This window comes from Tursiops truncatus, chromosome 18 (genome assembly GCF_011762595.2).
Source record: "Tursiops truncatus isolate mTurTru1 chromosome 18, mTurTru1.mat.Y, whole genome shotgun sequence".
Taxonomy (NCBI): Eukaryota; Metazoa; Chordata; class Mammalia; order Artiodactyla; family Delphinidae; genus Tursiops; species Tursiops truncatus.
This window is the reverse complement of record NC_047051.1, coordinates 4,496,856-4,524,207: the sequence shown is the minus strand read 5'-3', so window position 1 is coordinate 4,524,207 and position 27,352 is coordinate 4,496,856. Positions and strand designations below refer to the sequence as shown.

General features: G+C 50.1%; 1 protein-coding gene across 1 annotated transcript; it reads left to right on the top strand.

The window, feature by feature from the left end:
• Positions 1-21,823: 21,823 nt before the first annotated feature.
• GPR12 (G protein-coupled receptor 12) lies at positions 21,824-22,828 on the top strand. The gene has a single exon (XM_033843711.2). It carries the CDS (start codon positions 21,824-21,826, stop codon positions 22,826-22,828), a length of 1,005 nt encoding a protein of 334 aa, XP_033699602.1.
• The last annotated feature ends 4,524 nt before the right edge of the window (positions 22,829-27,352 follow it).

Sequence of the window (27,352 nt, the reverse complement as noted above, 5' to 3'; positions counted from 1 at the left end):
TGAAGGAAACCCAGAGACATACTGTCGCCATCAGCTGACATTAAAAGGGTGAGGACACAGTTATAAACACTGTATATCCTATGTCCTGAAAGCCAGGAGGCTGCTGGCGCCGGACCGGGGCCCCGAGCACGGCCTTCTCTGGAACGCAGTCCTGGGCTGGTCCACGGGCCACTGTCAGTGCCGTTTGCAGAATTAATCTGAGACACGGCCTCCTGCTGAAAGCTGAGCGCCTCATCAGAATATGTGAAGAACAGAAATTCCTTTCCCTTGAAAATTATGAAAATGGTCTTATCCAGCCTCCAGGCAAGTTATTTGAATTATAAAGCATCAGAAGGCTGTGATGAGCCCCAAAAAAGATGGTGGACTCAACGGCTAAGAGGTTTTGCTTAAACGCTGAACGTGGATGGAGAATGTTTGAAAAAAACACACAAACCCTGACATCTATTATCCCCAGAAAGATATTTAAATTAAGTGGCAACCGTGAGCGTGACTCTCCTTGCAAAAATCTAGGTTACAGCTAATAAGAAACGCTGTCTCAGTATAGGGCTACGTTAATCAAACTGATATGACATTTCACCATTGACTTTATTTGTTATTTTTATCATGATTAATGGGAATAAGCATTTAGATTGTCCTCAAGGTATACGGCAAAATTAAAACCTTGTTATAAAGGAGGCGTCTAATGAAATAATAAACAAAGAGTCGCTTTTTACCTCACCGATTGTGTGCACACTGGTAGGGAGAACGCCAGGCCAGCCTTCGACCACTCCAGGCCAGTCCCAAACCTCTGGCCCCGAGGGAACAGCCGGCTCTGTCCATGTGCTGTGTCTCAGGGGCTTTATTCCCAGGGACGGTGAACCCAGCTCACTGGACAGTCAGCAGATATCTGTTAAGTCCCTACTGTGTGCCACTAGGGACTTCATGTTTTAGGTGCTGGGACCTTGGCGGTGGCTAGACACAGCCCCTGCCCTCACTCAGCTTTAGGTCTGATGGGGGAGAGAAATAGATAAATAAGGAACTTGAAAACTGGTTTCGGGGGACCCACAGGTGCTGGGAGCTCAGAGGGGCAGCGCCTCAGTCAGGCTCAGAGGGTCCGAGGAGAAGGCTTCCGGAAGCCGAGAGTCCAAGGATGAGCTGCACTTCTCCAGGCAGAGGGACGGCGTGAGCAGACAGTGACCCCGGCAACGCCTGTGCCCCACCGAATATCCAGCCCACGAATGTGTGGATTCAGACCCCTTGCTGGGTCTCTGGGTAACAAGTCAGTTAAATAAGTTCTACTGAAGCTCTTTTAAAGCACCATCCAGGGCTTCCCTGGTGGCGCAGTGGTTGAGAGTCCGCCTGCCGATGCAGGGGACACGGGTTCGTGCCCCGGTCCGGGAGGATCCCACATGCCGCGGAGCGGCTGGGCCCGTGAGCCATGGCCGCTGAGCCTGCGCGTCCGGAGCCTGTGCTCCGCAACGGGAGAGGCCACAACAGTGAGAGCCCCGCGTACCGCAAAAAAAAAAAAAAAAAAAAGCACCATCCAGAAATTAGTGACCTTTCTTTTATTTTTAATTTAATTTAATTTAATTTTTTTTGGCTTTGTCACGTAGCGTGTGGGATCATAGGTCCCCGACCAAGGGTGGAGCCTGTGCCCCCTGCAGTGGAAGCGCGGAGTCTTAACCACTGGACCGCCAGGGAGTCCCAGTAGTGACCTTTTTAAACAAAATGGATCGAACTGAGTTGAGATAAACCCTTAAGTTAAATAAATATATTTTCACAGAAGCAGAGCTGGTAGCTTCCAAAGTTTCCGTGTGCTTCTCCCCTGAAGTGGTTGTTGATTGTGACTTAGCAGGGGACAGGAGCTGAGCTGGGGGGAGTCCTGAGGAAGATGCAGGAAGCCCCACTGCCCAGAAGGGAGCAAACCTAGCCTCCGGAGACTGCAGACAATCCAGTTGAGGGCACGGACCCTCCCTAACCTCGTTGTCAACGAACCCTTTCAAGCCATTACGTTCAATTACACGAAAGGGGCCCGGAGGTTAACACAAGCACATGGATTGCTGAACAGTTAATGAAATCACAATAAACGAATTCAATGACCACAGTCCATTATGAATGTAAAATCTGATTAGATGATGGAGAATAATATCGCTGTGTTCATCTCTCCCTGGGTGATGTATTGCTCTCTCCCTTCAACTATCATTTACCTCCACAGATAAGGCAGAAATCATTGCAAAGAGCTTGGGGAGAAAAGAATACCTTTTGACCATGTGCTCTGTTTCCTTCGCTTCTTTTTTTTTTTTAACTGAAGTATAGTTGATTTATCATGTCGTGTTAACTTCTGCTGTACAGGAAAGTGAATCAGTTACACATATATACAATTTTTAATATTCTTTTCGGTGGTGGTTTATCTCAGGACATTGACTGTAGTTCCCTGTGCTCCCTCCTGCAGTGTAAGTTGGTGCAGCCACTATGGAAAGCAGTATGGAGGTTCTTTCCCCTCTGCTGGCCTATTTCCTACATGCTCTGTTCCGTCGATCATTTGCCTAGAAATCCTCCCTCACTGTCCTACAATTTTATGGCCTCACAGGTCCTTAGGGAATCTCAGAGCCATTTTGTTTTCAGACTGCCTGGATCCTAAGCTTCTTGGCACTGCCTGTGGGCCATCTGTTGATAAATGCTCGATGGTCCTAAGCTCATAAAGACCTACTTATTCTAGCCACAGCGTGAGGCACTGAAGATACGAGCCTGAGCAAAAAGGTGGAGGTCCCTGACCACCTGGTGTTTAGCGTCTCTGGGGAAGGACATTCACGAAATCATATCACAAATGTAAACATCTAACTGTGACCCATGCACGGAGCAGAGGTACACCCCCCATGAGAGTGCAGAATAAATATAGAATCTGACCAGCCAGGAGGTTCTGGAAAGGCTGCCTGGGGAAGTGGGGTAGGCAGAGGCCTAAGAACAAACGTGCCTTAGCTGGAGGGGAGGGCGTTCGTGGGAGGGTGGTGTGTGCAGAAGGCTCAAGATGGAAGGGATCTGGATGCTTTCAAGAGAAAGGAAGAAAGTCGTGGGATGCAGCTCGGAGAGTGAGGCGGATCGTGGAGCAATTGAAGCCACGTATGCGGGTCCCGTAAACGCATCGTAGATTCAGGTCTTTGCGCTCAGAGCCACCCAAGAGGGTTTTAGTGGAAAGGAGCGCAGGCTGGTGAGCTGATCACACCTCAACTTGAAAACTCTCTGGCTAGTGTGGGAAGGCGCTGCAGCCGCGTGAGTGCCAGGCTGGCTCAGGGGCTGTTGGACGTGGTTCAGGCCCCAGGCAGTGCTGTGTGAACTCGAGCGGGCAGGGGAGAAGCAGGGGTAACAGGCACGAGTTGCCCCTGACTCTCAAGGGGCAGGAGAGGCTCCATTTCTCTTTTTCAAAATCAAGCCGGATTTAGCGCCAAAAGACCACTGATCGTTGAAAGCAAGTGACGCGGCTCCCACACTGTCCCCATCCCTGGGGTCCCTTCAGGGATGACACAGGAAAAATGAAGCAGGGCTGTCATCGCATCTTCTCACCGCTTCCAATCGACTTCCATCTAGAGAGGCTTAGACTGAACTCTGTTGCCTGATTCTAAAATGAATTTGGATCTGCATGGCCCAAAGTACTAGCCGTCTGTCCTTGTCTAAAAGTCAAAACTGTAGCAAGGGGCACTACCACCTGGAGACATTTATTTTTAATCCAAACACCTACCCCACAGCTGAGTGCCGCCTCTCTCCTGTGGCAGAGCTGCTGGTCAGTGGTTCCTTGTGGCCTGTGCCCTTCGTTTTGCCCTTCAGAGACCATTTGGAGGGGGAAAGCTCTGCTGCTGGGATCCGCTCCCCCAGCCAGCTTGGCGGTGCAGAGGGAGTTTCACTATGGCTCCCAGGGGGAAGGCGCCAGGTCTGCGCCCCCATCTCTGCAGCCTTCCTTACCCTGGTCCTGCATCCAGGGCTTTGCCGTAAGCAGTGGACCACACAATCCTGTCTCCTTTCCTGAACGCCCTCAGCTCTTTTGTCTCCCAGCCTCCACCTCCTCTCCCTCTTGGCTGTGTCATCTTTATCAGCCTAGATATTTCAAATAAGGAGCTGTCCATTTGGGGCTGGGGGTGATTTGGGGGGTTACCTACTCGCACCTCGCCTGAAACACAAAAAGGCTGTCAGCTTCCGCTAGGCAAGGGAGCCCACAACTCTGGAAGCCAGAGGCCCAGGGGAAGTGGAAAGGATACCTTTTCCCATTACCGGTGACTGCAAGGCCGGTGCAGCACTAATTAACGTATCAGTTGCCACACGGTGCCCAGTGCTGCCAGGCTCCATATTGCGCCGTCTCCCTGCCCTTGAGGAGTGTGCCCTGGAGCTCAGGGGGTTCCTGTGATCACAGAGCCTGCAGCCCAGGCTGGGAAAGCCCAGGCGCCAGCCCAGAGGGCATGTTTACATCACCCAGCCACTCCTTCGGAGCACGCAGGTGGGACCAGGGATGCACACCTGCGGGGCCGCTGCAGGGACCCTCTAGGTTGTGCCTTGGACAGGACGCTTGGTCCAGAGGGTGCTGGGGACTGAAACCCACGCTCCATTGGAGAAAGCAAGTGCTGGCCATGGGCGCAAGAGCCTAGAAAAGGGCTCTTTTTCCTTTTTGTCCGCCTGGAGACAGGCTCTCTTATAACCACCTGCCTTGAAGGGGAGTCTTTTTCCAATTTGCATAAAGGTGGTAGCAGGGGCCCCAGAGTCAGAGAATCAGGCAGTTGCCCAGGGATTAGCCTGACGCCCAAAAGCCCCGCTCGAGACGACCCTCCGTACAGGATGACGACTGGCCCAGCTGAGCAGAGGCTCTCGGAGAGCTAGAATCTTGTAAGATAGGATCTCAAGAGGTGTGGAGGGGCTGAGAGGGTGGCACGGGGACGGAGCACAGAGAAGGGCAGCAGTAAATCAGGGCCGTGGGGAGGAGGGATGCTGGTTTGTGGAGCATCTGTGTGGCCGAGTCACGCTGGAGATGGGGCCTGCGTCGAGAGCACCGGGCGCCTGCTCCTGGGGCCCAGGCCTGGGGTGCCTGCACCCCCAGAGCTTCAGCGGCCACCAGGCTCTGGCCGCCTGCTGAGCGGCACCCGCCAACCCCAGGCCCCTGCACGCCTGTTGAGGCTCATCGCTGTCCCTGGGACAGAGTGGGTGTGCAGCAACGGACGCGGACAGGGGGTAGGACTGCCGTTAGCAAGCTCTGCTCTGCAGACCCTCCCTCCTGACACAGTTGCTCCACGGCACTGGCTGCAGTTTACTTACCTGCTGTATGTCCCCGTCTCCCTCCCCCGAGACGGGTGATGCACTGTGAGGGGACAGGGGACCCCTGCACTGCATCCCTCACTCCAGGTGAGGGATGCACCTCACTCCAGGTGCACTCCAGGTGCACCCTTCCCGAGTCCAGTGGAACCCGCCGCATGTGTGTCTGAAGGAGCACTGTTCTCCACAGAATCATCACCTGGTGGGCATCTTCCCCTATACACTTTGGAACAAGGCGCTTAGAACTGTCTTCAGAAAATGAGTTTGGAGGCTTCATGGGAAAAGAAGCCTTAATGCTTTATGCAACCAACAGTAAATGGAAAACAGGACTATATTAATAGACACAAACTCAGCTACAGTCCAGCTGCTTCAAGAAATGCTTTTTAGCGACTGCCTCTGGCATTTTTACTGACCAAGATTCCTACTTTTCTGGCCTCTGCGTAGCTGAGTTTGTTCAAGCCAGAGAGCTGACCCTGTTGTAAGAGCTGGAGGTTCACAGATGTCATGATGCAAGAAAACGATATTTCCAAATATTTCACACATTTTCTTTCTGATGAAAGAATTTGCTAGCAATGCTTAAAATCCATATTACGCTTTTCTCCTCACTTTTGTCCTCAATATTCATACTTTAATTCTGGGGCCGAGATTTTGTCCGTACTTGGTGTGGCTGTGCCTCGGCTGGAGACGTGAATCCGCCAGCCCCGGAGTCTCTGAGTCCCGTCACCTCCCATCGTCACGTGCAACACGGACCATGACGTCTGCCCCGCTTGTAGGGAAATGTAAGTTCCATGGGGGGACTGAATCACAGCGAATCCAAGACCACCCAGATCATCCCACAGCCCAGCCCTCCTCAGGGCTGGCAAGACCCCCAGGCTCTCCATGGGCTCCCATGGTCTTCCCACTCAGGACACAGCTGCAGGAACCATGACACTCGAGGGGATCCTGGCTTCCCCGCGGAATTAATTAATGGGCTCCAGGTCAGAATAAAGCACCTCGACATTGAACTGAAGGCCTTGAACTCCTCTGGGGCAATTCAAGACTTTTCCTAGCACCGGCTTTGCCCAGTGTCCGAAGGGCACAGAAAACCCCGGCCTGCCACAGAGCCAGTTTGCAGGACCCCAGGTACCCGTGAGGCCAGTGTAGCAGGAACTTACCAGATCGTGTGGGGCTGGTCCAAGAGGGGTGTTAAGCACACACATCTCAACACACACACACATGCAACACAACACACACACAACACATGCCATACACCACACACACACCACGCACACACACACACACACAAAACACACACACACGTGGGGTGTGGGAGGCTGAGAGGACCACAGTTTGCTCCTGTCAGCCGTGCCCAGAACTCCTGGACCAGCTCTGTTTCTTTTATCACTCACTTAACCCAGCAGTTTTGCTCAGAACTCAGTGCCACGGAAAAGTAACACACATGTGAAGCCTTTTCATCCAGAAAACAAGTGCAGAAGTGTGTCTAATTATCGCTAAGTTACTGCATCTCCCAAAGAGAGAACCACACAGCTAAAACGGCATGCCCAGAGCAGTCAGGGCTGCTCCTTTACTTGTCATTCTTGTAGCTCTTTTTCTCCGCCTCTTGGGTGTGCTGAGTGGATCCACAATCTCTTATTCAAAACCTTTGAGGCCAGGTGGGTTTCACATTTCAAAAATGTTCAGATTTCAGGAAGGTAACGTGGTGCAGCTATCATACTTTATGTAACAGCCCTGGGGTCTAGGACAGCACCTCCTAATTAAACTCATTAACTTTTCTGTAGCCAAGGGTATGAATTAAGATCCTAAGTTGTAATGAATTAAGATCCTAATTTGCCTCGCATTGTTTTGGGTCAGGTTTTGCCTCTAAATATAAAAGGCAAAAACAAAACAAACAAACAAAAAAAACCCCACAAACCCTCTCGGTTTCTGGACATTGGAATTATAGGTAATGGGTTATGGGCCTGTCTCCCCAATTTTTTGGCTCACCCATAAAAGTCGGCCTGCACATCTTTCCTCCTTCTACTCACTTATCTTCCTTCCTTTGTTCAGGGTGTTGGTCTCGTGGTGGAGCCTTTTCCGTCCTTCCCTGATCTTACCATTCTTAAATGTCTCAGGCATAACTGTCCATCTAGGTTTTGCTTCCTATTGCTGTCGTTGCAGCTCACTTCGTGCACAGAGAACATTTCGAGCACAGAGACGTGGTCTCGACCCGGATTTTAGGCTTCTTAAAATAGGTTTATATCTTATGCAGCTTTGCAGACTCCACAACCTGGGAAACCTACAGAAAAATATAGGGCCCCTGGTGTTCGAGGAGCTAACATTGAAAAGAACATTTCAGGCCCTGAGCAGTTCCCCCATCGCTCAGTCATTGGTTAGATCAGTGAGGGTTATCCGATGCTGCCTGAGGAACCGACCTTACAGGACTCCGCTAGAACTACTTTCCGGTTGCAGATGACTCTCTGAAGTCGCCCAGAGTTACATTCACCTGTTTATGCCAAGAAAGAAAATCTCCCAAACACAGTCCAGCAGAAGGTAACCAGATATTTTCAACAGGGGTGTGAAGTTTTACCCACTGGAGATGCTGATTCCACGTCTCCCGGGCAGCCTCGGTTGTGGGTCGTGTCTTCACGTCTCACACAACTCACTCAAGAATTGCTGATCTCATCCGTGCACCCAAACCAGCGGCATTATCTATAACAGCCAAAAGGTGGAAGCAGCCCAGGTGTCCACTGATGTATGAATGGATAAGTAGAGAGGGGCGTCTGTATCCAAGCGACTGTGATTCAGCCACTGAAAAGGAAGGCGATTCAGACACATTCTATAGCATGGATGAATCTTGAGGACATCATGCTACGTGAAGTAAGCCAATCGTAAAAAGACAAATACTGCATGATTCCACTTGAGGTACCGAGAGCAGTCAAATTCATGGAGACAGAAAGTAGGCTGGTGGTTCCCAGGGGCTGGGGGAGGGCAGATGGGGAGTTGCTATTGGATGGGAACAGGGTTTCAGCTCTGCAAGATGAAAAGATCCTGGAGATGGATGGTGGGGACGGTTGCACAACAGTGGAAACGGACAAAATGCCACTGAACTGCACACTTAAGAATTATTTAAATGGTACATTTTATGTTATGTATTTTTACCACAGTGAAAAAGAGAATCGCTAGTGCTAACGAAGATAACTTCTGTTTTGCAGAAATGCTTTGTCCTTGAAGTACTAACATGAGCCCAAAAGGCAGTAACATAAACTAAACTAAACTAAACTAAAACTAAAAGGCAAGGGAAGCAAATGGAATTGATTACGTCCACTCGGCCTTGTACCATTTGTTTCTGTGTGTGAACATTCTGAATTTGCCGCAGTTATGACTCCAAAAAGGGGGAACGAAGAGAATCTCAGCTTTAAGAAAACTAGGACACAGTCGCATTTATAGAAACAGGTGCAGCTGATCTTATTTGGAATTTTTTCAACTATCTTCATGATAAATAAAAGCAGACACCATGTCGCATGAACCAGGGAACTTTGCTCCCAGCGGTTGGCAAATTGCTAAATTCCATGAAGATCAAATTCACCTCCGATGTCCGTACGCCCCGGCTTCCCGGCCCCGTGGACACAGCTGGCTCCAAAGCCTGCGCCCACGTTCGGTCAGACTGAGGCGGGATACTGCCCGATGCACGGGATTTCCCAGATGGTCTCCGCTGAGTCCGATGCCATCGTCGTGCCCTTCTCACCTCTGTAGCACTGGTTCTGAACCTTGGCCACGCATAGAAACGTGGGAGATTTTTTAAAACCCAGTGCTCAGCCCACACCCCAGTTGAACAAAATCAGAGTCTGTGAGGTGGGAACCCACTGTTGAGACCACTGTTTTATGTCCCTATAAACATGACATTTATGGTCCTAAAAGCTTTTTGAAAAATCAATAAAGTTTTTGAAATAGGAATTCCTTCTGACGAGAGGAAAAAAATTTCCTCACTTTGCACATCTAAAAGGTGAGACCACTGTTTTAAATTAACTCTATAATCCTTTATATGGTATCTGTGAGAGTAGTAACAACTATATACATTTTCTCCTAAAAAGATCATCTACTTTCTGTCCTCCCTTATGCTCCTTTCCTTAAAAATCTCACCAGCAGTCCTGTGAGAATTTCATATCCACTCCCATCTTATCTCACGTCTCAAAATAATTGGTTGAATTATAATCGAATAATTGGCTTCCAGTGAACAAGTATTTATTAAGACCTACTCTTCGGGACACCATGGTGGGCAAGACAACTTTCTAGCTCTCCTGGGAAATCAGCTTCTAGAGGAAGCAGACAGACCCCTGTGGGGTCAATCCTTCTAGCTGGGGGACTCACAGCTGAGTCCTCTCAGGGAGCTGCCTCGCCCAGGGCAGCCTCCCTCCAGTGACTGGTCCATGAAGAGTGGACTTGATCTTGCGCTCAGGGCCATCCCAGAGCGCCCCACGGGATCGGCGGGGGCTTCTGTTCCCACTAACGTCCTTCGCCCTCTGCCCAGCCCTGCTTCCTCGCCCCCTCCTAGCAGTTGATCCCAATAACCTTCCTGCGTGCAAGTGCTCAGCGTAGACAGTCTCCCAGGGAACTCTCCCCAAGACTGCGGTGGACCCTAGGGTGGCAGCGGTGGACCCTAGGGTGGCAGTGGTGGACATGGGGGAGGTGGAGAGGGTGAAGATGTGGGAGGGAGAGCTGTGGGACCTGCTGATGGATTAACTGTGAGCTAGGAGAAAAGGTAAGGATGCCTCCTAGGTTTGGAGCCTGAGAAACTAGGTAGCTGACACTATCTTCTGAGATTCTTTAGGGAGAAACGCTGGCGGGAGAAATGTTGATGTGGTCCAAAATAAGGGCTTCCAACTACAGTGTGTAAATTATTAAGCACCCCCCTCATAACAGCTATTAGTTTTTTGTGTTCTAAGCACTTTGGATGCATTAGGTATCTTAACTCATTTAATTCTGACAGCAGCGCCGGAGCATGGGTTTTATTTTCCTGTTCCTGAAATCCCTCAGGCCCTCGTGCGGCACCCTTCTGTTCCTCCAGCTCTGGTCAACAGGCCGCCCTGACCTTCCCTCCCTTGCTTGCATGCATCAAACATTCTGTGACCTCAGGCCCTTTGCACGTGCTGCTCTCTACCTGGAGCGCTCTTCCTCCCCCGCTCCCATCAGCCTCCTGGCTGTGACCTTCCTCAGGTATCACTTCCTCAGTGTGGCTTCTCTTGTCCTCCAAGGCTAATGGGGCCAGGTTGTCCTGGTCTCGCGGCACCCTAACATATTCCTTTATTGATTAACTCTGTAGTATTCCGTTACTGAATAGTCCTGTGATATTTCCTATTTCTTTCTGATCAACCCCGTGGGATCTCCTCGTTGCGTCACTCCAGTTACAGTTAGGTGGCCGTTTGTGTGATGAGCCTCTTCCCCGGCACAGGAAGCCCCATGAGAGCAGGCGCTGCCTTGCTCTGACTTCGCCCTCCAGCACAGTGTGTGGCACATACTCGACCCTCAAGAAATATTTGTTCAGTGAATCATGGAAATAGTGAGGCCAATGGGATTCTAGAACTTCCCATGAGTACACGTCATTTTGTTGTAGAGCTGGGATGTGAACCCAGGTCTGTTTGACTCCAAAAGTCAAAACACATCATAATTTGCGGACTGAAGTTGGGAGGGCTGCCCCATCCAACCGATCAGTAATATCTGGACGAATCCGATGAGAGCTCAAGAAGACTTCCCAGAAACTGGATTAAAACTCGGGTTCCTGCAGCTCTGCACTGGGACGCCTCCCAGAAAGGCAGGGAAATGATAACATTCCCTTTACCCAGGCAATTGTAAAACAGATTCACGTTGACATGTGTGCCCAACGTGGTGCTAGAGAACAGGGGTGGGATGGGGTCAGGAGACAGGAGGCTGTGAAAATGTATAGTCTCCTGGAATCCTCAGAGAGCGAGATGGGCTGGTTCTAATTGATGAGGTCTTTTCTCATCGATGAAGTATATGCACTAGGAAACCCTTTTTATTTCAACCCTCATGCTAAATCTTTCTAAAATGGATTAGTCCACTTTCTTTTTTTTTTTTTTTTTTTTGCGGTACGCGGGCCTCTCACTGTTGTGGCCTCTCCCGTTGTGGAGCACAGGCCCCGGACGCGCAGGCTCAGCGGCCATGGCTCACGGGCCCAGCCTCTCCGCGGCATGTGGGATCTTCCCGGACCGGGGCACGAACCCGTGTCCCCTGCATCGGCAGGCCGACTCTCAACCACTGCGCCACCAGGGAAGCCCTAGTCCACTTTCTTGCAATAATAAATACTAGTTGCTAAATGAGATCTCATTTTTTAGTGATGACAGAATCTCACGGGGCCACTGAGGCGCCAGCTCTGGCCATCCAGCACTGGAATGGTGAGATGGAGAGAGTCAGGTCCACAGAAGGGAACGCTGTGGGTCAGTGAGCTGAGGACGAGCCCAGCCTCTCCCCGACACGCAGCTGGGGAGTGAGAGCAGAGCAGTTAATCCAAGCGGACCTGTATGTCTTCACCTGAAAAATGATGGCGATGGACCACGTTGGTGTCCATCGCGTTGTCTGACTGCCTCCCACATTTGAGATGATTGGTTCTCGGAGTATGTTTATATAGGCTTAACACAAAGTTTAATGAAAAACACCTACTCTTCTGTGATACATTTTAATTTTTTCTTCGATTTTATTTTCTAGGAAACTTTGCTCACTGACTTCAGAACCTGCTAATAAATTTCAAGAACAGTTTGGAAACCACCATCCCCATTGTTGCTGTTTACGATTCTCGACAACGAACTGGCTGAGTCAAGGTAAGCCCAGCATATGCTGGGATGTATTTGCCGTTTTGAAAGTGAAATGTCATCTTATCTTTGTCATTTGCCGCATTCTTGTAAAAGGCCAATGGGAAAAAAAAACCTGCTTTCTGATGGAGAATTCTGGCGGGGTGGTAATTCTCGTTGACTGAGATTAATTTCACTCCCTGAGGACGCATAGGAAAATGAGAGGTGGGCACAGTGGTATGTAATCAAGGTCAAAGACATGGGCAGCGAAGAGATGGAAGTGGGGAGGGCAGGGATGGGTCCTTTCCTCCGCTGCCTGTCGCTCAGCGATAACTGGAAGGGCTGATGTGCGTGAATTTGCTGTTGGGAGTTTCTATGACTGCGACACTTAGGTTTGTGAATCCCTGAGCTCCTGCATTGTTAAAGGCTCTGGGACCTCCAGGGTGGCGATCGATGCAGAGGGGAACGTTCTGCTCGTCCAGTGGGACCCCGGACCTTGCACTGGACAGCAAATCCCGGCATCGAAAGACAGCTCGGGACTGGGTGGAACCAGGAAAGTCGGCGTAGACCTTGCCTTTGAGACCTTGAAGCAATTGCGTGATTGAAGAATCTGCCAACTCTTGTCCTCGTTTCCTGGGGTCCTAAATGAGCTTTCAGTTTGCTGAGGCTGGGAAACCACAGCCCCAGAGGCTCGTCTGCAGCCACGCCCAGCACGTCCTCCAACCTGGAAAGGTGTGGCTGCCTCTGGATCAGAAAATTGGACCAGAGGAAAAAACAAGGCCTAGGGCACCCTCGAGCGAAGGACAAGAATCCGGGGCTCCTGGCTCCTGGCCCAACCCTCTGGTATTTAGTCCTTGTGTCTGAACGGAAGCAGGCTCACAGGAGTGACGACAACATCTTAGTACCTGAGCATGTCATGAGCACCTGCTGTGTACCAGGCCCTGCACCAAGGGCTTCAAGTGCGTCCATTAACGTCATCTCAGAAAGCAGACTCTGTGAAGCTGGTACCATTTTATCCCTGGTTCCAGCTAAACCGATTAAGGATGGCGGGAGGAGGCGGTGGAGAGTCTTCACTTCCTCCAGGCCCAGAGGGACTTTCAAACTCCAAATTAGGGAGCGCGGAGCCGAATGCGTCTTATTGAAGGAAACCAAGATGGCCTTTGCCCAGAGTCCTCTGAGTCATGGATAAATACATTCGAGAAGGAAATGAATTCAATTGAGCTAATTCAAATTTCATGCCGCTTAATTTTAATAGGACGAATATTAGCCCGCCAGTAACACTTTTAAATGGTTGGAATATGAATACATGCAATTCGATGTTGAACTGAAGATATTATCTCACCATCATTGAATCTGATTCGTCTCAGGGGAAACGAAGGAGGCATTTTTAGTGGCCACGGAGGTGGCTGACTGAAATTCTAATAAACCTGGGAACAGATGAATAAAACACTGTCCCGCAGCCAACCCCCAGGGTTTCAGCATCTCTGAAGCATCTAGACGCTCAGCCCAGGGCAGGTACATGACCCCTTCTCTTCATCACTAACGTCCCTGGGGCCAGGCACAGAGCACGCGTGATGGGGATCATGTCATAGGTCACCCCGCTGCCATTGCGGCTCACTCCCCTTTCTCCCTCACTACCCTGTGATCCCGGTGACAGCAGGAGTCACGTCCCCATGTCTTCTGGGGCTTCGTATCATGGCCTCTAACCCAGTGCCTTTGGATGAATTATTAGCGTTGATGGTCAGTATTGCCTCGTGCAGACGCCAACCTCTGCCCTCACACACGTTCCTCCACCGAAGACTCCATCAGCCTGCAGGTCCTCCCAGACCTCACCCCGCAGCCTTCATTCCAGCAACAATCCTAAAATAACCGCATGCATGTCTGACGTTCGCCAACCCTATAGCAACGTTTCCAAATAAATTCTGGGACGTGTTCAAGGGCATTCCAAGGGGGTGAAGAAAGAGATCCCAGGCTAAGAAAGTTTGTGAAGCCCGGGGTGAAACTCAGTGAAATGCTTCCTTAGGGAAGACTTCTCGGAGCCTCTAACGTGCTACCAAGTGCTGTAATTTTCCTAGAAGGACTTAACGGCGTTCAGCTTTTCTGTGTTGGTTAGGATTCCCCAGAGGCAGACCCTGAGACAAAGATTCAGTATAGTAATCTGTTTTGGGTGTGATCCCAGGAAACGTGGGTAGGGATAGAGAAGTGAGACAGGCGAGAGAATAGAGCAATGAGCGGGGTTTTAAAGCAAGTTACCTGTAATGAATGGACTGGATGTCTGTGTCCTCGCAATGCATATTCTGAAGCCCTAGCCCCCGTGTGGCTGTATTTGGAGATGGGGCCTTTATGGAAGTAATTAAGGTTAAATGGGGCCATAAGTGCGGGCCTGATTCCATAGGGTTAGTGTCCTTATCAGAAGAGGATGAGGGCTTGCTTGCTGTCTCCACATGTACACGTGCGCTCACCGAGGAAAGCTGTGGGGGAGCTTAGTGAAAAGGCCAGAAAGAGGATCCTCACCAGAAGCTGAACTCTGCCAGGACCTCGATCCTCCAGAGCTGTGAGGAAATAAAATTTCACCGTTTCGGCCCCCCAGTCCGTGGCATTTTGTTGTGGCCGCGCAATCTGACTAATACATTCCCACCGTGAGTAAGGAGCTTAATCCTGCTGAGAGTCAGAGGCAGACATGCACCGGAGACTTGGTTAAACCCCAAGGAGACAAACTGGGGAGGTTGAGGCCGACATCTCCGAACAATAACAGGATATAAAGGGAGCTTCGCGTGCTGCGGGGATTGGCGTGCCTGGAACCGGGTGGGCAGCATAAACAGAGCAATTCCCACATCCTCTGGGCTGCAGGGGCTTCTTCAGTCTAGAAAAATCATGCCACTTGGTAGTCCTGAGACTCAGAGAGGAGAGAGGGAGGCGGGATACTTACACAATTCCCATCCGGGGCATGAGCTTCCCGGCACTGCCGACCTGCGGCGCAGGTGGCAAAGCAGTCTCTAGACCAGAGGAGGTCCTCAGGCTGGAGATGCACGTGCTGGGTTCTGGAAGCTGCCTGGTGCGCCCTGAGGGGCCAGGGGACGTGCGGGGGGGGTCGACAGCACCTGGTACGCTGTTCGGCCTTGGACGAGCGTCTTGTAGACAGTGATGTTCCTTGATGCAGTTTGGAAAGCTCTGCTCCAGACCCATTTCAGGCCGCCCAGAAGAGTTCGATTTCCTGTCAGAATCTGTCCACCTGCTCATACTTATCGGTATTAGTTTGCAAGGGCCGCCCCAACGAAGTGCCTCGGACTGGGTGGCTGAAAAAAACCGCAATTCATTTCCTCAGTTCTGGAGGCTCTGACTCTGAGAGCAAAGTATGGGCAGGGTTGGTTCCTTCTGAGGCCTCTCTCCTTGGTTTGCAGACGGCCACCTTCTCCCTGTTTTCACATGGCTTTCCCTCTTCCTGTGTGAGTCTGTGTCCTAATCTCCTCTTCTTATAAGGACACTAGTTGTATTGGGTTAGGGCCCACCCTCATTTTAACTGAATCATCACTTTAAAGGCTTTCTCTCCAAATTGAGAGACACTCTGAGGTACTGGGGGCTAGGACTTCAACATACCAATTTTGGGGGAACATAACTCAGCCCCTAAGCCATTTATCCCTCCACTGGCATCAAGGCAAGTCATTTGAGAAACACCAAAGGGCTGTGAAGCGAGCAGGACCTGCCTCAGACCCAACCCTATAGACGGGTGTGTCTCAAAGAACATGTCCCTCTGAAGGGAGTTCTTGGGTCACGGTGGAGATGCTGACTGAGGCCCATCCAACCACCAACATCCCCAGCAGAGTGGAGCACGTGTTACAACTGATGAAGCTACGCTGACACGTCATATAAGGTCCACAGTGCACATTAGAATTCACTCTGCTGTCACACATTCTGCAGGTTTTGACAAATGGACGACACGTATCCACCATCGCAGTATCAACGAGAGTCGCTTCACTGCCCTTAAGGATCCTCTGTGTTCCTCCTGTTCATCCTTCCCCCAGCCCCTGACAACCACCGATCTTGTTACTGTCTCCATAGTTTTGTCTTTTCCTGAATGGTTGGAAGTAGCCTTTTCACACTGGTTTCTTGACTTAATGGAATGCATTAATATCATGTCTTGAGAGCTTCTTTCCTTTCAGCACTGATGACATTCCATTGTCTGGATGTACCACAATTGACTTTTCTATTCACATACTGAAGGGCATCTTGGCTGCTTCCAAGTTTGGGCAGTTATGGATTCTGGGTGTATTTTGATGGTAAAGTCAACAGAATTTCCTGACACTTTGGGTATTTTGTGAGTAATGGCCCCAAAGAGGATGCCAAGGCATTTGGCCAATGCAGCTGAGAGAACAGGGTTCCCGCGGATCCCCGCACACACAGGAGGACAGGGAGGTGATGGGCTAACAGTGGCCACACCAGTAATCGTAACTCTCATTGACGGACCTTAGCTTTCCGCCAGGCTGGGATAAGTGCGCCGTGCCCCTTATCCCGTGTCACACTCACACCAGTCCTAGGAATAGATGCTGTTAACATCCTCATTTTACAAACAGGAAACAGAGGCAAGTTGTTTCCTTGCTCCAGGGCACCCAGGTCTGCTCATACCTGGCTTCTGAGACCGTAAATATTTATTATATGATAGTTGGCGTTTTTACGCAAACACATCAGCCTGGTTAATAGAAAGCTCCCCAAACCAGGGTAAATCCTCAGAGAAATGAATGTCACTATGTGAGGATTCATGGGAGGAAGCTGGCTGACCATTTCCCGTGGTGACAACCTCCAACATGCTGGCCGCAGTGTTTTCTAATTCTGGTGAAGTGAAGAGTTCGTGGTTCAGAGCCTGGCACACAGTGGGTGCTCCAGGAACACAGGCCATCAGCTTGGAGAGGCGAGTAACAAAACTTGGGTAACCTGGGCGCCTAAACGAAAACTTGTACAATCTGGAACTTGACTTGTACATTTCCCCTATTGATTTGACCCAAAGTATTAAATCTCTTCTAGGCTCCCTTTGAGTGGCTACAAAATCACTGTGTCCATCAGTGGTTCCCAAGAGCCATCCCCCAACCAATCTGGGCTCTGGTAGTTCCCACCCAGCTGGGGCAGAATGAAAAAAGTCAGAACACGGCAGTGAATTTTCATAAAACAAGATGTATTTCATTTAAAGCCCGATCCTCTCGTTTGAGATATGTCCTGTTTTTAAAGCCTAAAAATGCCTTTTTTTTTTTCCTATGAAATAATAATGAAAGTAGTTAGAAGTTCGCTTGCCTAAATGAATTTATGGAGCAAAGCAAAAGCCCCCAGGTCAGTCTCTCCTTTTTGTTGTTGCTGCTGCTGGCGAGGAAACTTACCAACCCATGAAATCCAAATTTCTGGGTGTCACTGACCTTACATAATCGACGTAAACTCAGTTGACTATAAAAGCAATCAGAAACGTGAGCTCAAATGTAGAATGATCAGGAGTTAGGACAGGTCAACTCCACTGCCAAGGGAAGTATGCGTCGATTACCCGCCCCCGTATCACCCTGCATTAGGCGGCGTCATCCAGAGATGAAAACACAGAGCCGGTCATTCTCCTTCACTGTTCACGAGCCCGCTGCCGGAGCACTTCTAGCTACATGTTGTCACACCCCGTGTACACACCTTGCAGAATTTGGGGTGTAAATTTCCCACCCCCCCCCCCTTTGTCTTGCTAAAGGAGTCAAGGAGAGGGAAGATGCTTTACCTCCTACACGATTTCTTGCCAAATTTATAGGAAAAAAAAAGAATATAAGCGATTAAAAGGCAACAAACGTTGCACACTGATGGTGTCTGCTGCAGTGTCCTGTAATGGGCGGGGGTGTGGTGGTGAATGAGTTGAGAACACAGCCCTGCGCATTCCTGAAAGCCAAGCGAAACCTCCCGATCCGCTGAATTCAAGCCACGGAGGACGACCTTCGGGATCTCACTGCCTGGCGTCCCACCTCTCTTTTCTTCTGGGGAAATGCTCATTCGGCCAAGTTCAGACGGAATCTTCACTGCAGGACTCCACACAGGACTTACCTCATCCGGTCGGAACGCACGGTTGGTTCAGAGCTGGGCACACACCAGGCCGGGCCAGAGTCCTCCGTGGGAATTCCTCTCTCCAGCTGGGAAGAGGGTCTCAGCGTGCCAGCCTGGGGCGGCCTGGGGGTACTTTCATGGCTTCACGGGAGATGCTGGTCTAGGAAAGGACCGTTTGAGCTTGGCAACGTCAGGGGCGGGCTGACTGAGGGCCTCAGCGCACGGGTGGGACTCTGTTCCTGAAGCTCCCCCTCCTCTGCCTTGAGCCTCTCCAGGACCTTTCCCAGCCGTGCCAGACAGCAACATCCGTTTTAAATTAAGTTGGTCTGAATTGCGTTTCTGCCCCTTGGCAACAAAAGTCCTAACAGATACACCGATAAACGTAGAAATTTGGAGTAAAGTTTAAATCCTTCTTTTTGTCACAAGCAGTCATTCAAGGGGAAGGGGTAACAGCAGGACTGTGGATGCATGGCTGACCCTGGCAATCGGAGGAGCTGCCCTGGCCCCTGGCTCCCAGGTGTCTGCCATTTAGCCACATCCAAGCCCCACAGTGAGTTTTCTCAGTCTCTTCCTTTAACTCTTCCCGGGTCTGAAAACTGCACAAACCTACATATCTCTGCCATCCACCTATTACCCTTTCCCTTCCCAAGCCTCCATTCTTTTTTCTTGTTTCCCAAACACATTAAAGAGGGAAGAAATCCCACTACTGTAAGCTCTGTAGGTCAGGGTCCATCTCCGTGTTATTGACAACAGTGATGTCTGGTTGGCGCTGTCATTCACTTTCCCTAAACTGCTCTGCTGATGTGAGGCTCCTAAAATTTTGGCAGGTGGTTTGAACTGTGTCATACTGAAAAGCCTATGTGTATTTTTTTAAAATTAATTAATTAATTTATTTTTGGCTGTGTTGGGTCTTCGTTGATGTGCCCGGGCTTTCTCTAGTTGTGGTGAGCGGGGGCTACTCTTCGTTGCGGTGCGCAGGCTTCTCATTGTTGTGGCTTCTCTTGTTGCGGAGCAAGGGCTCTAGGCGCCCAGGCTTCAGTAGTTGTGGCACGTGGGCTCAGTAGTTGTGGCTTGCGGGCTCTAGAGCACAGGCTCAGTAGTTGTGGCAGACGGGTTTTGTTGCTCTGCGGCATGTGGGATCTTCCCGGGCCAGGGCGCGAACCCATGTCCCTTGCATTGGCAGGCAGATTCTTAACCACTGCACCACCAGGGAAGCCCTATGTGTTTGTTTAAATGACGGTTTTCCATCGCTTTATTCTAAAAATGCTTTGAATCATCACAGAAATTGAGAGGAAGATGTACATCTCTTCATTACAGCATGTGCTGCCTGGTATTACTGTTGCTTTTTATCTGTCACCACCAGACTGTACACGCCTGTGAGGAGAGACAGCGCGTCTTACTGAATTTGTATGTCCAGCCCTTAGCGTGGTTCTTTGGCAGTCACGGTGTCCGATGGCTCTCCGTGAGGTGCAAGCGATTCTTACAACTCTGTAGAACCTTGCTTCTCAAAGTGTGGTCCGTGGGCCAGCAGCGTCGGAATCACTAGGAGAGAGGGCTGCAAATGCAGAATCTGGGCCCCACCCCGGAACTGCTGATTGGGAGTTGCTACCTGGCGTGCAGAGAGAGCTGAGGTGATCTTGCAGAGTCAGGGGCTGATTGATGGGAGAAGGGAGAAGGAGGGGGAGTCAGGGGTGGATGAGCCTGCAGGGCTGGAGTGAGGAATGACAGTGAGCCCCAGGGGAAGACCGGCCAGCCAGAGGAGGATGCCCCTGTAGGAAGGAGTCAGTTCTAGGGTCCTGTGCCCTGCAGACCGTCTTTATTCATACAGGACCCCCTCCCTCGCTGTGGAGAAAGGCAGTAGAGAAAACCTTCACTGCTGACGGGAAAAGACCAGCAGATCACGCCTTCTCCTTCTCCCACCTTTAAACTTAGGATCTAGGTGCTCTGGTTTTTGTATCCAGGGGAGACAGGCTCATAAAAGCAGACGGCGATCAGGTTCTTAATCTTAGAAACTACTGATGCGTTAAAATGAAAACATAAATTAGCGTGGCCACTCCAGTCCCTAAATGAATCGGGTTTTGGCACTCTGCTTCTGTAGGAGCTCAGTAAATGATTTCCATTTGAAAACACAGCTCAAGGAGCACTTAATAAGTGCAATTTGATGATGATGATTCACATAGCAGCTCCCTATGAATGCAGTCAAGCCAATGTTTCCGGGGAATAGTAATTAGAAAACCAAGTCCAGGACACACCCACGGAAGGGGGCCTCTTGGGGATCCGAATGCGATGTGGTCAACGGCAATTCCGAAACAGCTGGCTGAGCATTTTCCTGCTTCAAAGATCTGCTTCCCTAACCTGCTCCGCCCGGTATCCATCCCCACTGCTGATCCTGAAAAACCACCCTAAGCAAATTCTTTTGACCCTGGAGGTAGCAGTTTAGGGAAAGGCGTGGAGAAGCGGGCCGCTGGAGAACGGGACTCCGCAGGGGGACCTCAGGAACGAAATAGGTCACCGGGCTCCCGGGCAGCGCTGCCCCGCCCCCGCGCGGTGCAAGCCCCGACCGCCAGCCGGGGTGGGATGAGGGGCCGCGGCAGTGAGGGTGACAGTGCACGTCCCCGCCTCCGGGTCGTCTCGCTCCCGCAGGGCGCTGGGGGGCTCTCGCCGCCCCGCGCAGCCCCGACCCCTGGGGCGCGCGCCGGCCTCTCGGGGCTCCGGCGGCGGCGGCGGCGCGCGCGGGCGGGCACGGGGCGGGGGCGCGCGCGCGTGCCGCGAGCGGGCGGCCGGGCGGCCGGGCGGGGAGAGCCGGGCGCGCGAGCCGAGCGCGCAGCTCACCTGCCGCCGCCGCTCACCTGGCGCGGAGCGCGCCCCCGCCCTCCCGGCCGAGCACCGAGCGCGGCAGCCGCCCCTCGCCCCGCAGGCCCTGCGCCGACAGGCCACACGGGTCGCCCGCGCGCCTCGGGAGCAGCGGAGGAGCCCCCCGGCCTGGGCGCGCCAAGGTGACCCCCGCGATGCCTCCGTCCCCGCGGGCAGCCTGTCGCGGCGCCCCGTGAGTCCCCTCGCGTCCGCCGCGCCCCCGCCGCCAGGGCAGCGGCCGTGGTGCATGGGCGTCTGTCTGTCTCTGTGTCTGTCCACACCTCCATCGCGCGCGCCCGCCTTTCGTGGCCCTGCCGCGACTGCCCCGTGCGCACGGGGGAGGCCGGACCCCTCTTTGTTCTGGCCGGGGTGTGAGTGTGTGCACGCGCGCCGGGCGGCTGTTGGGGGGGGGGGTAGTTTTGAACATTCCACCGAGGAGGGCGGCCCCGGCTCGCGACCTGTCGCCGTGGCGCGGTCCCCCAGCGGCAGCCCCGGTGCCGGGCTCCTTTTGCAGCACGCGAGACGGATTTTCACGTGTGTCCCCAGCACTTTAGCAAACCGGCCGCCGCGGTCCCGCGTGTGCCCGCCCCGCTCACGCTCGTGTGTGCAAATCCCATCCTGTGTTCCCCCCAGCGCCAAAGGGCATTCTTTTGGTTGTGGTGGGTTTTAAGCCACGGAGACTTTGGCTTTTGTTTTATTCCCTCTCAGTCTGTAATTCAGGAAGCTGTGGCATTTGGGGGCAGTATCTGAGTAGGGGCTGGCTTTCTGTTCGTGTGGGTTTTGCGTGATGTTAGATTGTCACCCTGCTGTATCTCAACATTAAACATCCTGTCTTTTCGTTGAAGAGGACGGGGGTTAAAATGAATGAAGACCTGAAGGTCAATGTAAGCGGGCTGCCTCGGGATTATTTAGATGCCGGAGCTGCGGGGAACGTCTCGGCTGCTGTCTCTTCCCAGGTTCCTGGCGTGGAGCCAGAGCCAGAGCTGGTTGTCAACCCGTGGGACATTGTCTTGTGTACCTCGGGAACCCTCATCTCCTGTGAAAATGCCATCGTGGTCCTTATCATCTTCCATAACCCCAGCCTGCGGGCGCCCATGTTCCTGCTCATAGGCAGCCTGGCGCTTGCAGACCTGCTGGCCGGCATTGGACTCATCGTCAATTTCGTTTTCGCCTACCTGCTGCAGTCAGAAGCCACCAAGCTGGTCACCATTGGACTGATTGTCGCCTCTTTCTCAGCTTCTGTCTGCAGCTTGCTGGCTATCACCGTTGACCGCTACCTCTCCCTGTATTACGCTCTGACCTACCACTCGGAGAGGACAGTCACGTTTACCTATGTCATGCTTGTCATGCTCTGGGGGACGTCTATCTGCCTGGGACTGCTGCCCGTCCTGGGCTGGAACTGCCTCCAAGACGAGTCCACCTGCAGCGTGGTCAGACCCCTCACCAAGAACAACGCCGCCATCCTCTCCATCTCCTTCCTCTTTATGTTTGCGCTCATGCTTCAGCTCTACATCCAGATCTGTAAGATCGTGATGAGGCACGCCCACCAGATAGCCCTGCAGCACCACTTCCTGGCCACCTCGCACTACGTGACCACCCGGAAGGGGGTCTCGACCCTGGCCATCATCCTGGGGACCTTTGCTGCTTGCTGGATGCCTTTCACCCTCTATTCCTTGATAGCTGATTACACCTACCCCTCCATCTACACCTATGCCACCCTCCTGCCCGCCACCTACAACTCCATCATCAATCCTGTCATATATGCTTTCAGAAACCAAGAGATCCAGAAAGCGCTCTGCCTCATCTGCTGCGGCTGCATCCCGTCCAGCCTCTCGCAGAGAGCGCCGTCACCCAGCGACGTGTAGCGGCCCTCCACTTAGGAGCCTGCATTACCAAGCTCTCCCACTGCCTGGCCAAGCGGTTGAGATGCTCTCCTTAAGTTCTTTCTGTTGGATTCTCTCTGAAGCCACAGGAGCACTTTGAAGCATTTATTTAGATAAGTTAAGTGATTGAAGTGAAAATCATGATACCAGTGTTTTCACCCTTTGAAAACAATTGAGTTCTTTGCTCAATACAATTTCGTTTTGTTTGGGGTGGTTTTTTTTTTTTTTAAGTATTTTATCTGGAGGTAGGGTTTTTGTTTCATATTGTTTGGAAGATTGGTAGTGCGGGGGGGAAAGGAAGGGGTATGACATGGCCATGAAATTATAAAAAGTAAATTGGTCCCAGAGTTTCTACCTGGACTTTAAAATAAAACTGAGTTATTGAGGAGAATGGAGACATTACTTTTTCCAGACCTTTTTTTTTTTTTTAAACATCAAGGTAGATTTTCAGTGCTGCATGATTTACGTTTGGAAGGGACATGATTTTATTAACATGAACTCAGTAATAAGTTACCAACGCTGAAACCACGAACCCATTCTTTTTCATTCTTTCTTTACTTTCAGCAATTACTGTTCACAAAAATTATTTTGGTACTCCTAGGATGGTTGTAATTCTTTCTGCATGGCTGCCTGTGTCAGCGAGACCACTAGTTTCAAATGTTGCCATGTAAATCCAGAATCAAGTGAGTCACTGTTCAATATGGTTTTTCCATGTGTCCTTCTAAAATGAAATATGTTGCGATTTACATATGAAGTAGGATTGATTAGGTACACCACAGTAGTTTTTTAAGCTACAGTCTGTGTTCAGGAAACAAAAGAAAAAAATTAATAACAGTATTCAAAGTGGATTAAATTGATTTTAGTATATTCCAAAAAATAATTAATGTAAAGCTATATCACAAAATATGAAAAGCATCACTTCTCCCATTTCTCTATACCTAAGAATGTATTAATAGTTATTCTTGGTTGAGATAAATAGTATTACATACTGTAGACCAAGTATTTCTGCTTCATACTGTCTGTGGTGTCAATGCATTTGAAACAAGTGGTCTCCTGCTTTACTGATTCAGTTGTGAGTAAATAATATACATATCTGATTGTGATGTATATCGGCTACATTATGTAAGTTTACAAGCAGAATGACCACATGGCTGTTCATGAAAAGTTAAATTTGAGCCCCTTTTCTTTCTTTTCACCAGAAAGCAACTTAAATTCAATAAAAACTCTATTGCCTGTTTTCAGAGAGCAAGGAAATGATACAGAAGAATTCATTTTAAACATACCGTATAATGATTGTGTTTGTTCGTCGTTTCTGTTAGCACAGACAGATGTTTTGGACACAGATACCTTCCCTCCACTTGCAGTGTACTTATAGCTGTGTCTATACAACCAGTGGGAGAATTTCTGGGCAGCCCATCAACTTAACCCATTCAGATGTTGGAAGACCAGTATTTCAGGGTCCTTGGGGAATCATCTGTAATCAGTTAACCTCATTGGTCCCTCCCAAACGTTGTGCCCACGGTGGTCTGAGGTCCATTCTGGCAGCCTGCGTGCTGAAGCCCTCTCTCCAGAGCACCTCCCAGTGCAGCGCGAGTGTGAATCGATCCTACACTTGAATCCGTGCCTCCTCTCTTATGTCACTTACGGTAGAGGAGAAGGGTTGAAACATTTCAGAAGTGGGAAAGGATTTTCAGTCCACAGAACTGGATGACCCATCTCAACCTTTAAAAAATTCTTCAGGGCTTCCCTGGTGGCGCAGTGGTTTAGAGTCCGCCTGCCGATGCAGGGGACACGGGGTCGTGCTCCGGTGCGGGAGGATCCCACATGCCGCGGAGCGGCTGGGCCCGTGGTCCATGGCCGCTGAGCCTGCGCGTCCGGAGCCTGTGCTCCACGGCGGGAGGGACCACAGCGGTGAGAGGCCCGCGTACTGCAAAAAAAAAAACACAAAAAACCCCCAAATTCTTCAACATGTGATGGAGTTGGTAGGTTGAATGTGACGAGTCTTGTTTGTTTTTAATCACTTGAAAGTTAATAGCATCTCCACGGGAGAAATGACTAAGGTCAGTTGGTTTTGACGAGAGCTGGGAAACATCCATAATGGGGTTTGAAAGCAATAAATGTGTTTTTGTAGAAAGGGTGGTTGCCATTTGCATATCGCTAATAGTAATTATAATGATCATAATAAGTACGGTTTTTCACCACGTGTTGTGTGCCGGGCCCCATGCTGGGCGCCTTACCTGCTCTGTTGCTGTATTCACAAAAACGCACATTTATAGTTAAGAAAACTGAGGCTCAGAGAGGCTAAGAAATTTGTCCGAGGCCACAGAGTTTCAAGGGTAAAGGAAGGATATGAATCCAGGGTTTCCGGAGTCTATGCCTGTCTCCTTCCCTGCACGGGACTAACTTTGATGCCTACCAGGATATGAGGGAAATGATATGTAATATGTTAATGTCACTAAGGTTTTAGTCCTACAATTAAGACATAAAGCTTCCTGTTTAAAATTACGTGGGGGACTTCCCTGGCGGTCCAGTGGTTAAGACTACGTGCTTCCAAGGCAGGGGCGCAGGTTCGATCCCTGATCGGGGAACTAAGATCCAACATGCCACGTGGTGCAGACAGAAAGTAAAAAAATAAAATAAAAAAGTAAAATAAAATAAAAGGACATTCTATTAGACAACAGTAAGTGTTTTAAAAAAATAAAATAAGATTACATGGTTTGTGACTATCAACGTGGTCCTACCTACAGGAACGAGGCCTGCTTTTATTCTATTCAGTCCTCTTCTTCCCTAAGCATTTCCCCCGTTTGGCGCCAAGGCCATCCCCCAGAGGCACATGGCAATATTTGAATGCAAAGAGGTGAGGGCACCCTTATTGTGCAGAGATTTTCCCTTCCTTTACTATTTTAAACTTCCTGTTATATACTTACATCGGTATAAACTTCCTGTTATATACTTACATCAGTATATAATGGTCTCATAAATATTAGCTAAATGGCCGCTTTTGCCTCCTGTTTTTAAAACATCTGATTTCAGCTGAGATTTTTTCATTCAACTGTAACATGTTCTTACTGTTCACTTTCAGTTGTGAAGATTTCATGTGATTTCCTCAAAGCTTCTCTGTTTCTGTGGGGTTAATGATTAAGAAATGTGCACGTCTTGATATATGTGTGTATGTTTGTATAGGTGTGCGTGTATACATCTATATATGCATATATACGTTCAAGAACGTGAACTTCGCAACAGGACTAAAAACATCATAGAAAACCATCATGTTTCCAACAGTCCTAAGGTTAGCAGGTAATCTTTTACTCCATTTGACTAAAACTTTCAGCTACCAAGATATTTGTATTATTTCCAGTAGAAAGAGTTATCCTGTAACAATGACAGTTCAGTTACTTTACCAGAACCCTTAGTCAAGGCTAATTATCCAGGTAGGGGCTATCCTGGGTTTTGTTTCCTTTTATCCCTGTAACTCTGTTTCTTTGTCTCAGTCACGTTTGTTTCTTGGCGGTGAAGGGGGCTGTCTTCCCTCTTGGTACCTGGAGGCAGAGGGGGTGATGGGAAGAGCACCTCCTTTCCCAGAGGCCTAAAGGGAACAGTCATGTTCAGTAGGGGAAAATTCCTCCACTGACTTGGCAGGCAGGAACAGTCTTGGAGTCCTCCAGAATTTAAAGCAGGATTTAAACACGTGTAAAAGAGAAAATGAGAAATAAATAAAAGTATTTTGGAGACGTCGTAAACATTTTGTTTTTAGAGAACTACTTACTCCATTATTAAAATAATGATTAACTTTATTTCATGATAGTATATACATCATATGAAATTAGGACAACTTATCATTTCAAATTTAAAATACATACTAAGTAAGTGACTGCGATGGTGTTTTATTAAACAACGTTTATGTTTCCACTTTGATTATATGCCTGGTGTAATGAAGGAACAGACTGCTTTCTTGTCCCCTTTAAAAAATGGAATAATTATTGGATGGGTTTTTTTTTTTTTTTTTTTTTTTGCGGTACGCAGGCCTCTCACTGTTGTGGCCTCTCCCGTTGCGGAGCACAGGCTCCGGACGCACAGGCTCAGTGGCCATGGCTCACGGGCCCAGCCGCTCCGCGGCATGTGGGATCTTCCCGGACCAGGGCACGAACCCGCGTCCCCTGCATCGGCAGGCGGACTCTCAACCACTGCGCCACCAGGGAAGCCCCTATTGGATGGTTTTGATATCTGGTTGGAATCTTAAAATCTGGTTGGAACTTTTAGAATCATCAGACATAGTTTATATACATCAAGGAAGTAAAAACACGGTTGGAATTAGCAAACAGATCTACTGGCCTCTGGCAAACAATGCAGAAAAAATTACTGGTAATTTCGACTAGGGATCCTCAAAATTGAAATATTTAAAAGGCATACAGATCATCTGAGATTCTTATTAAAATGCAGATTCTGGGCTTCCCTGGCGGCGCAGTGGTTGAGAGTCCGCCTGCCGATGCAGGGGACGCGGGTTCG